The sequence below is a fragment of the Sminthopsis crassicaudata genome, chromosome 2, assembly GCF_048593235.1.
Source record: "Sminthopsis crassicaudata isolate SCR6 chromosome 2, ASM4859323v1, whole genome shotgun sequence".
Taxonomy (NCBI): Eukaryota; Metazoa; Chordata; class Mammalia; order Dasyuromorphia; family Dasyuridae; genus Sminthopsis; species Sminthopsis crassicaudata.
The window spans coordinates 629,717,380-629,732,241 of record NC_133618.1 but is presented as its reverse complement, the minus strand read 5'-3'; the positions used below and the strand labels follow the sequence as shown (position 1 = coordinate 629,732,241).

At 39.2% G+C, this 14,862-nt stretch overlaps 1 protein-coding gene across 3 annotated transcripts in view; it reads left to right on the top strand.

The window, feature by feature from the left end:
• The window catches only part of LOC141558749 (cytochrome P450 2C23-like), a 32,685-nt gene extending 18,452 nt beyond the window's left edge, over positions 1-14,233 (top strand). For 2 of the 3 annotated variants that reach the window (XM_074296424.1, XM_074296427.1), the window contains 4 exons: positions 723-864; positions 2,342-2,529; positions 3,337-3,478; positions 3,963-4,589. In XM_074296424.1, coding sequence (XP_074152525.1) covers positions 723-864; positions 2,342-2,529; positions 3,337-3,478; positions 3,963-4,144 — 654 coding nt within the window. In that variant the 3' untranslated portion in view covers positions 4,145-4,589. Of the gene's footprint in view, positions 1-722; positions 865-2,341; positions 2,530-3,336; positions 3,479-3,962; positions 4,590-14,019 lie in introns of those variants that run through there. The other variant, XM_074296426.1, reaches the window with a different exon arrangement.
• Positions 14,234-14,862: the final 629 nt, after the last annotated feature.

The window sequence follows — 14,862 nt, the reverse complement described above, 5'->3', positions numbered from 1 at the left end:
ATGTTACTTTATTCTTTCTGCCTCTGTATTTTTTACCTTTCTTTCAGTGACTCAGAGCCAATGGGCTTTTTAAATAGTGAATTGACATGAAAACATAAGATTGCATTGCTTTATCTTCCTTATTAATATATTTACTTTATGCTACACAATTAGTTGAAATTCTGTATTCTCTGCCATAAACTTTTCTCTCAATTTCACACTTTGAAAATCTGAAAATTTTCTGTTGCTTCTTGTTTTATTTAGATGTTGTCCTGTTTGGAAGTGAAAATATCAGCATCAGGGGTCACTTACCAGGTCATTACAATTTTGCATGAATTACTTGATTAGGCTGTTTCCACACCTTATACATCATTGATATTAGAGAACTGAAAAGGATTCAGCTCTTTCTTGTTACATATAAGTAATTAAGTGACTTCCCATGGCTATATACTTGCACCTTAACTGAGGCTAAATTTAGATCCAGTTCATCCTGATTTAAAGGCTCTTGCTCTATCCATATGCCATATTATTTGAGGGGAAAAAGGTTTCCTGGGAAGGACAGATCTATGGTTGGGCAGTGGAAGCGTAGGGGCATTAAGAAGGTTATAGTCTCTTGCAGTTGGCAATGAAGGCGGGTGAGGGCTCCTAGGACATGTACTTATGTACTCACATATTTCTTATGTTTGCTAATGACTTTTCCTGCAATTTCTCATTCATTTCATCAATTTGTTCCTCCATTCTAGGAAAAAGATAATCCCCACTCCGAATTTGACTTAGAGAATCTACTAATGACTGGAATAAATTTATTTATTGCTGGAACAGAGACAACCAGCAGCACTCTAAGATATGGCCTGCTGCTGATTCTGAAGCATCCTGAGGCCCAAGGTAAGTACAAGAATTGCCAGGCTTATAGACCAGGCTGACTTTCCCAGCCCTGTACCTTGCTCAGGGGCTAGCCCCGTTTTCTTATTTTTTGTGTTTCTATGACTTCCACACAGAGCACCAACAGGTCAAACAGTAGCATAGAACACTTATGCAAGACTTAGTTATTTAAATATATGAAGTTGTGTCATAGGGAATTCAATTCACAATTATAAAGTTCCTAGTGTGCACTTTGGCTTTATGCTTAAGACAAAAAGAATAAAATAAAAGACCTCCTTTCCTCAAATGACTTATATTCTACCAGCGCTGGATCTGTGGGAGCAGAACTGGGTACCAGGGAGAGAAGTTACAAACTGACAAATAGAAACTTCATTTAGGGAAAGGCTTGCTAACTATGAAAGTTTTCCCAAAGCCCATGTAGTTGGTTTAGCTGCCCTGGAGGTAATGAATTCTCCTTTACAGGAGGTTCTCAGGCAAAACTTCAATGATCCTTTGTTCTTTCCATTAGAAACAGGATTACTGGGGAATTAGATGGTACAATTAACAGGACACTGGCTCTGGAGTCAGGAGGACCTGAGTTCAAATCCAGACTCTGACACTTAACACTTACTTACTAGCTGTATGGCCCTAGGTATGTCACTTAATCCCAATTCCTTTAAAAAATAATGCAGTTATCAGTATCTATAGATAGATAACAGTATAATAGACTGCTATATAATCCCTGTAATAGATAGATAACAGCATAATAGGCATGATTGGCCATAGGGAAAATGAGCCACTTCAAATGCTGAAATTCTGTGTTTCAAAAACTTACATGTTGAGTCAGGAATGGAAAAAAATTACATATATATTTGTATATGTATATATATATATATGTATATATATATATATATATATATATATATATATATATATATATATATACATATATATATATATATATATATATATATAGTGAGTGGGTTAAATTGAGATGTAAATGTCATCTCCAAAACGATCAAATTCAAATGTAGCCATTTACTTTCATTGAACATACTAAATGGCATTAATATAAAGGATGTAAGGTTTGTAAATCACTTGACATATTATTTCATCTGATGTCCTCTAAGGGAGATGCAGCTATTATCTCCATTGCACAAATCATAACATGATAGAATTTGAGGTAAAAGGAACCTTGGAAGACACATAATTTATAACCCCCATTATTCAGCTGAGGAAAATCATGATTAGAAAAACTTAATGATGTGGCTGAATTGACACACATGATGTATAAAGAGAAATACAAACATAATTCCTCTTGATTCCTATTCACTGAGCCACAGAAAATTATCCTATTGCTGCTGCTAAAGCCTGAGGAGAAACAGGACCCTCTGAGAATCATTGTAGATCATATGAACAGGCAGATACTCCACACAGGCTCTGTTGGAAATTCCAAGAAGACGTGGGAGTCCAGTGATTATTCCTGTTTTTATTCCTGCAGTAAAAATTCATGAGGAAATTGATCGTGTGATTGGACATAATCGAGCTCCTTCCATAAAGGACAGACAAGATATGCCCTATTTGGATGCTGTAATACACGAAGTGCAAAGATTTGCTAACATTGCACCTATCAACCTGGCCCATGCAGTGACTCGGGACATCCACTTACAACAATATTTTCTCCCCAAGGTAATTAATCATGGAGGAATGGGATATAGTGTTGGAAGACATCTCAAATAAAATCTGATTCAGTGATATCATTTTAGAGATGAGAAAAATCAAGTCCCATTGTCATGATCACATAGGAAGTCTTCTGTCTAAGGACCTTGGCTTCTCTTGGAGAAAGCACAATTTAGCACAGAAAGTTCCAGTCAAAGGATCGATTCTCTTCTTCAGATCCAAGTTGTGACTTGATTCACAGAGTGACTTTCTGTTGAAGAAACCCCTCAGTAGAAAGTCTCCTCTGTTCCTACTTTCTTTAATCATTGCCAGGAACACTGGCATTTCTCTTATTTTGCCCAGAGTTGCACAGATATTAGGTGAACACACAGTGCATAGATCATGGTAATGAGGGGAGAGGGAGCACAAAGAATTTTAGTCTTAGTCAAAGCTTCCTTGGTGATACCAAAGTCAATCTGTGAGGAAAACTAGGGACTCTCAAAGGATGAAGTGAGCAAGGTGTGCCTTCTAGCAATGGGTTATAACTATTATAAAGGCATGAAGGGCAGAGAGGGAGCATTGTGGGTGGGAAATAGCAGTTGGACCAGTTTAAACTAGAACCAGAAAGAAGGTGTGATGGGGACAATAATGCAGATACCAATGGGAAAAGCTAGAATAGAACCTGTGCAAATTCTCAATAGCTAGATATCCCAATGGTCACCATATGAAAGGAGTGTGCATTTTGTACTAGAGACAGAAGGGAGCCACTGAAGGTTCTTGGGATTGACATAGCAAAGGTATTCATGATTATAATTGACTCAAATTTCTTCCCTTTAGGGCACAACAATCTTCCCACTTCTCTTCCCAGTCTTGTTTGACAGCAAAGAGTTTCCCAATCCTGAACGGTTTGACCCCCAACACTTCCTGGATAAGAATGGGAAATTCAAAAAAAGTGACTACTTCATGCCTTTTTCCATTGGTAAAAAGAAACTCTTTTCATCTGCACCTCTCACTCTAATGGGAGAATCCTGTTCCCTCTCTAATCCTCCTCTGATTGTGCTTCCTCCCAAGGTCCTTCTGAGGACAGCCCACAATGGCATGGGACACACTTTGTTTTCTAGTCTTCCTAAGCCCTGGCTTCTTCTGCCAGTTCTCACCAGATGAGCTGAATCTCTTGGCTGCTCTTCTATCTCCTTCTTTATGGAATTATTACTCCATTGCATGATCTTCTCCACAAGGGCTCACCCTGGGAAGAATGGTGTGAAGAGGGAATTCCTTTCTGCCCCTAGTGAAAGTTAATGATTGAAATATATGTCGCAATAATAGATTTCACCATTTCTGCATATCTGCATTCTTCATCTTCCCCCCCCAAAAAAATGTCTAGGTCCAATGAGTCTGTTTCACTTTGGCTGACACTATGATATTGTGTGAAGATTTCTATGTGTAATTTTGTTTCTTTTCAGGAAAAAGGTCTTGTCTTGGAGAAGGCCTGGCAAGAATGGAGTTGTTTTTGTTCTTTACCACAATTCTACAGAAATTCACCCTCAAATTAGTTGGAGATCCAAATGAAATTAGCATCAATACCAAGCTGATCGGAATCATCCACCGTTCACCATTTTATGAAGTATGTTTTCTTCCTCGCTAAAAAAAAAAAAAAAAAAAAAAAAAAAAAATGGAATATAATATTGATTTGGAAAATTAGCCAGTTGGCATTATCCTATGGATTCAAAATTCTCATATTTTTTGCTAAAATCTCCTTGAAGCAAAGAAACATTCCTATCTATTTTTTAAAAAATGTATCTTAATTTCCAAAAACAAGAGAAGCTAGTAGAATACCTTGTATGTCATTACATATTAGATGTTGCTTTATAGACATTCATGTGCAACCTTCTCATTAATGCCTCCAACCATGCTCTAATTCATATCATTAATTTCAATGTTAGGTTTCTGAGGAAGGTCTAGAAAATATCCTTCCAAAACCTGTATTAGTTTGTTCTTTTCAAATAATCCCAAGGATAATATAATTCTGTATCTTATAACTTTTCTTTGTGAATTTGGTATACAATAAAAAATAGTTTTGTTGCTAATAACTCTGTGATATGAAAATGTGTGCCTGCACTTGCACATACTGAGGATCATGACTTCAGAAGCAGCATGGTAACATGAAGAGAAACCTAACCTTTGGGGCAGAGGACCTGGATCATTTCCTACGTGTAATGTTATCAACTTGGGTGACTTTGGACAAGTCACTTCACTTGGGCTCAGTGTTCCCTACTGACTCCCCATCCATGCCCTGTGGACATAATCAGTGCAACTATCTGTATTAGTGAATAATTTTTAAGGGTGATATTCAAAGGAGAACACAATGGTGATAGATTTCTATGACTAAGATGGTCACTAGGTGACTATGTCATTGTGCATTGATGGATCCATAGATTTCTAGTTTTGCAGAATCTTCTATAGTTTAGGGCCCAACAACCAAGATCACCTTCATTCTACAACTCAACATAATACATCAATCTGCCAAGGAATTATGATTGTATTGATGAAGTCGCAGAACTGATCAGAATCTAGCTAACCATAATTCAAGTGCAAAATCTGAGATACTTACCTAATCTTCTTGGGCATCATGTGATTTGCCTGTGGCCACACAGCTTTACAGCATGCTAAGCAGAATCCAGACCTATATTTCTGAGGCTCCGAGTTCAGTATTCTATTCACTATATCACATTGCCTCCTTTTCTTAGGGCTCATGCCTTCTGTATCCATACTTTTCTCTTGATTTCATACCTCCATGTTTTCCCAGATTCTCACTCCATCTCTTTCATCATTTTTTTTCTTTCAGCTTCTTGATCCAATAGAGTTTCTCCATCTTAAATTGACCTCCCTGTAAACATTCCTTGTTCCCTTGCCCTATGAAGACATGTATTATTCCTGCCACTTGCCTTCTCTGTTTCTACATTCTTACTACTGTGAACAGAATCCTTCTTTTACTCTCAGCCTCCCTCTCTTCAGCATCTATTCTAAGGTGTCTTTTTTCTACTAATACCTCTCACATCATCCCCAGTCTTCTTACCAAAAAACTGAACTCAATATTTCTCTGAAAAAATTGAGATTATTTAATTTTCTTTCCTCAAAAATAACTGGTCTTACTGACATTAAAGTGTGTTTTAGTAAAAAATTCCGTGTCTTTAATGCCTTGATCTTTTGACTTCTATGAAATATGTGATATTATTGGCCATACTCTCCTTCTGAGTCAGTAGTTCTCTTGAATTTCTCTCTTCTAGAACTCTTCCTCCCCATCCCTGACTTCCCATTGTGGTGAAGATCACTTGAAACAGAAATCTATGTTCTAGGAACAAGTTTAGAATTTTATGACCAGTAAGGGTGGGAGATGAGTGGGGGCAGTAGCCTATGACAAATACTCTTTTAGCTGTTTTAGTTATGTCACAGAAATACTCAGAACTATCATTTACAATTCTGATATAAGAGACAGAAGTGCCAAGTGTCTTCAAAAACACTTTGAACTGACCAGAAAATTGCATTTTTAATGAAAAGACAGAGTACTTGGGAAACTGCAGAAGACACCACTGGAGTAGGTAATAGATAGACATCAAACCTAAAAGGAGCACCAATGTGCTAGAGTCATTTTGTCAAGAGACAGATGGCAGCTCCTAGCTGCCTGTTAGTCAATTGATCTTGTGAACTAATCTCTAAGATCTCTAAGAATACCAATATTCTCACTCTCTCTAAAGTGGAGTCTTGAAATAAAGCCCTCTCTGGATCACATTAGCTATAACATTAGTACTCTATTCATGAATCTCATCAAAAAACTATAATGGGGGGTGGGGGTGGGCAGAGCCAAATTGCTGGAGAAGGCACACATGACTTTCTGAACCTCTCTCATACCCTCACTAGCAATTATTAAATTCAGCCTCAAAAATAGCACTGACTGGTGAAATTCAGGAAGATTGGAAGTGCAACAACTCACCAAGCAAAGGTAATCTGGAAGATCACCAGAAAGGATTTGTCTTAAGCAGTGGGAACGGACCAGTGCAGGCAGAGATAGAGCCAGAGGCTGGCATTTGCAGTGGACGGGGAGTGAGGCAAACTCTGTGGTTGGAAGGTTTACAGAGAATGCTCTACCATAGGCTGACTGCTTTGCTTTGGTTGCCGAGTAGTGGACCAGCAGAGAAATTAGAGCCTAGGGTAGAGGGTATTCTGCAGGACGCCACAGCCTAACAGGATCTGGCTGTGCCCACCCAGGACCAGAAGGGACTCAGTGCAGGCCATAACACAGCTCTGCAATAGCATTCTTCAGCTAGAGGCTTTCTCAGGGTGCAGTCACAAACCTGCATGGCAGGGGCACAGCCCAGGGCAGCCTTTAATCTGCACAGTGGGGGGCTCAGCTTGGGGCATTGGAATTTCCCCAGCTCCACTATGCTCCTCAGGCAGAGGCAGTTCTGGGGGCCCTGCAGTTTGCTGGGCAACTGCTAATACCCAATGTAGGCTTTTGCTAGGGGCAGTGATAATTTTGCTGCTCAGCCTCCTGCCCCAAGGCAGTTGTTGATCCTCACAGTGGGGCTCCTCCCAGGGCACTTCCACAGCTAGCTGGGCCTAGTCACTTCCTGTGTGGAGCTCTTCCCAGAGCACTCCCACAGCTCTCCACTCTTTGCAGTCTATTGAGAGGATAGCTACTGTCCATATATCCATTTTTGCTCTGCAGAAGAAACTGGTAACCTCCTTGCCCTGAAGGCAGACCCTAAAGGCTTTTTAAAAAATGAGTAACAAAATCAAAATAACAATGGATAGCTTATCTACAGAAAAAGAGCAGGTTTTCAACTCCAAGGAAACTAATAGCAAACAGTCTCCAGACAATACTCACTGACAAATAAATTTCCTAAATTACAAGTTTGATCATGTGTATAAAGAACCCCAATTCAAATGTAAAATGTTCTGTTTGACTTTTAAGATCCATTACTTCCTCACCTTTTTCTATATTTCCAATCTTCTCATTTTTCATTCCCCCATTGTTTCCAATGTACAAGATCATGATTCCAGTGGAAAAGCCTCTGATCCAGATCTCAGTGGAAAAGTCTCTCTGATCCAGAAGTGTGAGTAACAAGGAAACTTTGTTAAAGAGCTAAAGTAGAATTTCAGTGAAATGAGGCAAACACCTTCTGTTCAAGGAAATTGTTTAGAGAGCATTATTAAAGTTATGAAAAGCCAATCATTGATTATAATTTTGGAGGAGATTACTGAACTTTTAAAAACTGTGCAGGTCATATGTCCTTGTTTTTCTCTAGAAAAAGAATTGGATCTAGATGAATGGAAATTAGTAGGAAAGCAATTAGATGAACACTGCAATTCCAAACCAAACTTAATTTCCAAAGATACACTTCATACCTACAATTTAATCCAAATGGTTTTAAAAATTGGTATTCTAAAGGAAAAGAAGAAGGAGCAAAATGGGGAGGTGTCAACTAACTAGGTGAAAAGCATGAATCAGATAACAATGAAGTTAAATACAATTCTGAGCAACAGGAGCATTTCCCATCTCCTCCCTCAATTAACCCTTCAGGGGTGGAGCAAGAAGGAGGAGGGGAAGAATCAGAAGTACAAACATAATCACCTGTTATGCAGCCTATGACAAGAAGAAAAATCATTGGTTAAAGCTAAGGGAGAAGGACAGGATATAAGTGAGTTTATACACACATATCCTGTGGTTGAAGATATTGACTCTATAGGTCAAAAAAGGAGAAGATATTCACCTTTAGATTTGAATAAAATTAAAGATTTGAAAAAAGGTTGTACCCTTTATGGGGCTACATCAGCTTATGTTAAAATGTTACTAGATCATTTGTCTTATGAAGGCCTAACCCCGAATGACTGGAAATCCATAGCAAGGACATGTTTAGAAAGTGAACAAAATCTGTTGTGGCTTGTGGAGTTTCATGAATTATGTAAAATCCAAGTCAGATGCAATTTGAAAATAGGAGTTAACACACAATTCACTTTTGAGCACTTAGCTGGTGAAGGTCTGTATGGAGAGAATTCAGAACAGATTAATTATACCATGACAGTGTATGAGCAAATTGCTAAGGTTGCAATAAAAGCTTGGGGTTCCCTCCCCAGACAGAAAGATTGGGGAGAGGCTTTCACTAAAATAGAGCAAGATCCGAGTGAACCTTTTGTGCATTTTGTGGGATGTCTGCAAACTGCTGTCAGAAGAACTATTGGAGAAAATGCAGCTACAGAAATAATGACCAGACATCTGGCTCAGGAAAATGCCAATAAGATTTGCAAGAGAATTATATGGGTATTAGACAAAGATGCTCCTTTAGAGAAGACCATAAGACAATGTGCTACAGTGGGAACAAATGCTTTTTACACCCGGACTATGATGAACAAGGAAAGACAGGGTCCCTCTTGGCAAAGGACTTTTAGAGAAATTCGTCAATGTTTCCAATGTGGAAAAATTGGACATCTAAGAACTCAGTGTAGATATGGATATAGAGTGAGAAGACAGGATGAGAGAAGACCTAAAACCCCATGTCCAAAATGCCACAAGGACCTCCACTGGGCCTTTGAATGTAGATTGACCCAGGAAAATGAGAGGCGGGGCCCAGCTTCAGCCCCCCAAGTGGGGCATGATGGCAGCCAAGGTTACATCCAGAGAAATTTAAGACATGATCAATCAACCAAAAGGCAATCAGATGGAAGAAAGGGATTGAAATTAGGAAAAATAGAATTTTGTGCAGTAGAGACTACTGAGATACTCCCTGGAGAGGTGAAATCTGTTCCTGTTCAGCCTATGGACCCTTTGCCTCCAGGCACAGTAGGCTTGACCATTTCACCTTCTGAGAGTGCTTACAAAACAATTTTCATCCATACACTGATGTGGGAAACTGGAGAACGTGAAGCTAATGTCCCAGTCACTAACACAGGTAGACAACGTGTGATTTATCAACCAGGAGAAGTAGTAGCATCAGGCTTATTGTTATGTACCCCTAATAAGCAACCTGGTGATAGTTGCCTAGATTCTGACTCCAATGAACAAAATCCAGGAATATATTGGACAGCAGCTGTGACAGCTGACCAACCTATGCTTACTATTTATATAAATGGAATACCATTTGAAGAATTGGTAGACACAGGTGCAGATTGTACAGTTATTAGAGGTGCCAATTGGCCCAGTCACTGGCCAAAGATTGAGGCAGACACCTATATGTCTGGGGTAGAAGCATCAATAGCAGCAGAAGTTAGTGCTATTCCCTTAAGATGGATATTTGAAGGTGAAACAGGAGCTTTTACTCCTTTTGTGGTTGAAAAAATCCCCATCAATCTGTGGGGAAGAGACATTTTACAGCAGATAGGATTACAAATAAGCACTTTGGCTTTTTAGGCAGGCCTGCTGTTTAAGGCCTACCTGCACTTTCACTGGTTCCTATTCAGTGGAAGACTGATTCACCAGTGTGGGTAGAACAGTGGCCCTTAAGAAGTGATAAAATTCAGGCCTTATTAAACATAGTGCAAGAACAACTTGACCGAGGACACTTGGGGCATTCTCTAAGTCCTTGGAATTCCCCAGTATTTGTGGTGAAAAAGAAATCTGGAAAATGGAGGATGTTCACTTATCTAAGAAGAGTAATGAACAGATGGAAACTATGGGAACTCTTCAACTTAGACTTCCATCTCCTATTCAATTGCCAAGACAATGGCCTCTTTGGGTTATAGACATTAAGGATTGTTTCTATGCTATCCCTCTAGATAAGGAGGATATGAAAAGATTTGCTTTTTCAGTGCCTACTGTTAATTTGGCTGAGCCTTATAAAAGATATGAATGGACAGTTTTGCCACAGGGAATGAAAAACAGACCTACTATGTGCCAAATGTATATTGCTGCTGCTCTTGCTCCAGTAAGAAAAGCATTTTCAAAAGTAATATTGCTACATTATATGGATGATATTTTGAGATGTGCACGTGAGGAACAAATGTTAGAAGCATGTCTACAAAAGACCATGGAAACATTAAAGTACTACAAACTGCATATAGCTACAGAAAATATTCAAAGACATGCTCCTTTTCAATATTTAGGATATGAAGTCTATCCTAAGACACTCACAGTACAAAAGCTTTCTTTAAGAACAGAGAAGTTGGACACCTTAAATGATTTCCAAAAATTAATAGGAGATATCCAATGGATGCGTCCAGTGTTAGGCTTGACTACCAATCAACTGCAACCTCTATATGACATTTTAAGGGTAAACAGTGCTTTAAATTCACCACACCAGCTTACAAAAAAAGCACAAGAGGCTGTGAGAGAAGTTGAACTGGCTTTATCCAATGTGGTTGAAAGAGTCACTCAAAAACCCTTGGAAATATCAGTTTTTGCTACAAAAGAGGCACCCACAGCAGTCCTTCATCAAGGAGACAGTGTGATTGAGTGGGTGAACCTCCCAGCACAACCAGAACAAAGCCTTACTCCTTAGCCAGTGCTTGTGGCTAGGATTTTATTAAAGGCTATTAAGAGAGTAACACAATTATCTGGAATAAGTCCTGAAAAAATATACACATTCTATACTAACGCACAAATTAATGTAAGCTGTGAGACCATCCCAGAATGGCAAATTTTATTGGCCACCGCTCCAAATTTTGCACATGGATCTCCATTAAAGATTACCCGGCTACTACATAATTGGCGATGGATTTTTGAAGAAAAGGTTTCTAAGGTTCCCCTTAAAGGCCCAACAATCTTTACAGATGCCTCCAAAGAAAATATTTGTGCCATATACTCTCATGATTTAACCATAAAGAGAGTAATCAGGACTCCTTTTCAATCCACTCAACAGAATGAATTATTTGCTATCATGCTAGCTCTTACTTATTACCCAGGAGACGTAAATATAATTACTGATTCAGCCTATTCAGTAGGTGTAGTACAAAGAATTGCCACAGCCCAAATAAAATTTGCAGCCTCCAATATTTATCAGCTCTTTAAGGAACTTCAAGAGCAAGTGAGAAAACATCCAGGCAAGATTTATATCTTGCATGTCCACTCACATAGTGGACTTCCAGGTCCCATTTTTGATGGAAATTCAAAGGCAGATAGCCTTCTAACCATGTTAGCCAGTAGTCCTTTATTTCAGGAAGCACAAGAATCTCATTCTAAATATCATCAGGCTGCTCGAGCTTTACGTTTACAATTTGGAATCACAAGAGAGGAAGCTAGGAGCATAGTAAAAAGCTGTACAGCTTGTCTTCCTTTCCACGCTCCTACACTCCCTCCAGGGAAGAATCCTCGTGGTTTGAGACCCAATGAAATCTGGCAAATGGATGTGACCCATTATAAATCTTTTGGTCGTCTATCTTTTATTCATGTCGTGGTAGACACCTTTTCAGGATTCACATTTCCAATGGCAGCAGCAAAAGAGACAGCCCGAGTGGTCACTGAATTCCTTATACAAGCTTTTGCAATTATGGGTGTGCCACAAGCAATAAAAACAGACAATGGACCTGCATATACGTCCAAACATTTTACACACTTTTGTGCACAGTATAAGATTTTACATACCACGGGCATAACCTTTAATCCTCAAGGGCAGGCAATAGTAGAGAGAAGAAACAGAGATATTAAGACACTCCAAAAACAAAAGAAAGGGGGAGCCACAGGTAGCCCTAGGGAACTTCTAAATTTAGTTCTCTATACCATTAATTTTCTAATTTTTGACAAAGATGCACTGGCTCCGGCAGACAGGTTTTATAACCCACCAGAAGGGCAGTGTCCAGTGCGAGCAGCTCCACTGTCCTTAGATAATCGCCAGGTGATGTGGAGAGATCCAGAAAGTGGTGAATGGAAGGGACCAGATAGGTTAACTGCCTGGGGGAGAGGGTTTGCTTGTATTTCTTCAGCAGGAGAAGGAATCAGATGGGTGCCAACGAGTCATATTCGCCTTGTCCATCAGAAAGAGACAGAAAAAGAGAAAGACCTCAAAATAAAGGAGAAGATCTAAGAAACATCTGACACTGAAAGAGCATGGATAATAAGAAGACTGTTAAAGAACTTTAAAACCAGCAGGAATCATTGGACTTCCTCACACAAGATGAGACTAATGGACAATGGACTTATGGACATTTATAAATTTTCAATTTATGATTATGTTATATACTTCTAGCATGTGTTATGTTACTATGTTACTATGTGCTTATGTAATTTATGTAATTATCTGTAATACTTCCCATATTGATGGATTTATATTTCAAGGTCATGACTGTCCTATGTTCTAAATCAAAAGAAAGGGGGAGATGTTAGGATTACTAAGTGAGAACTCAGGTTGTCTGGACAGTGACAAGGTGAGAATTCAGGTTTTCTGGACAATTACAAGGTGAGAACTCAGGTTGACTTGATAGAGGGGGCAAGCTCATTGGCTGGGGTGGTTCTTCCCAGAAGCCCTTGCATTATCCCACGCCCATTCTCTGGGAGGATAAAAGACACAATATTGGGCCTGGAGAGCAGATCGGCCTGGAGAAGGATAAGAGCTGGAGGAGATTCAGAGCCAGGATTCAAGAGGAGAGACTCTGAATTGCATCAGGCTTGACGGGGCTCTCTGCAGGAAGGGAAGTCACTTCTCTGGACAAGAGTTAACAGAGACTGCCTGGAGACAACGGTTCACTACAGGAAGAAGAATCTGTCTGAAAGATTTGAGTAGACACAGCATATCTCTTCCCAGAGAGCGATCCAGCAGCTTCTAGAGACGACAGCTCGTTACACTGTGCAAATTCCCAATAGCTAGATATCCCAATGGCCACCATACAAAAGAAGTGTGCATTTTGTACTAGAGACATAGCAAGAGTATTCATGATTATAATTGACTCAAATTTCTTCCCTTTAGGGCACAACAATCTTCCCACTTCTCTTCCCAATCTTGTTTGACAGCAAAGAGTTTCCCAATCCTGAACGGTTTGACCCCCAACACTTCCTGGATAAGAATGGGAAATTCAAAAAAAGTGACTACTTCATGGCTTTTTCCATTGGTAAAAAGAAACCCTTTTCATCTGCACCTCTCACTCTAATAAGAGAATCCTGTTCCCTCTCTAATCCTCTTCTGATTGTGCTTCCTCCCTGTGCTCTTTCTGAGGACAGCCCTCTATGGATGGGACACACTTTCTTTTCTAGTCTTCCCATGCCCTGGCTTCTTCTGCCAGTTCTCACCAGATGAGCTGAACCTCTTGGCTGCTCTTCTATCTCCTTCTTTATGGAATTATTATTCCATTGCATGATCTTCTCCACAAGGGCTCACCGTGGGAAGAATGGTGTGAAGAGGGAATTCCTTTCTGCCCCTAGTGACAGTTAATGATTGAAATATATGTCACAATCATAGATTTCACCATTTCTGCATATCTGCATCCTTCTCTTTTACTTTCCATTCCCAAATGTCTAGGTCCAATGAGTCTGTTTCACTTTGGCTGACACTATGATATCTTGTGAAGGTTTCTATGTATAATTTTATTTCTTTTCAGGAAAAAGGTCTTGTCTTGGAGAGGGCCTGGCAAGAATGGAATTGTTTTTGTTCTTTGCGACAATTCTACAGAAATTCACTCTCAAATTAGTTGGAGATCCAAATGAAATCAGCATCAATACCAAGCTGATTGGAATCACCTACCGCCCACCATTTTATGAACTACGTTTTCTTCCTCGCTAAAAAAAAAAAAAAAAAAAAAGGAATATAAAATTGATTTGGAAAATTAGCCAGTTGGCATTACCCTTATAGATTCAAAATTCTCATATTTTTTTTTGCTGTAATCTCCTTGAAGAAAAAAAACATTCCCATCTATTGTTTAAAATGGATATTAATTTCCAATAACAAGAGAAGCTAGTAGAATACCTTGTATGTCATTACATATTAGGAGTTGGTTTACAGAAATTTATGTGTAACCTTCTCAGTAATTTCAATGTTAGGTGTCTGAGGAAGATGTATAAAATATGCTTCCAAAACCCATATTAGTTTGTTCTTTTCAAATAATCTCAAGGATAATATTATTCTGTATCATACAGCTTTTCTTTGTCAATTTGGGGTACAATAAAAATGGTTGTGTTGCTAATAACTCTGTGATATGAAATTGTGTGCCTGCACTTGCACATACTGAGGATCATGACTTCAGAAGCAGCATGGTAACATGCAGAGAGACTTAACCTTTGGGGCAGAGGAACTGGATCATTTCCTACGTGTAATGTTATCAACTTGGGTGACTTTGGACAAGTCACTTCACATGGGCTCAGCGTTCCCTACTGACTCCCCATCCATGACCTGTGGACATAATCAGTGCAACTATCTGTGCCTAGTGGACCATTTTTAAGGGTCA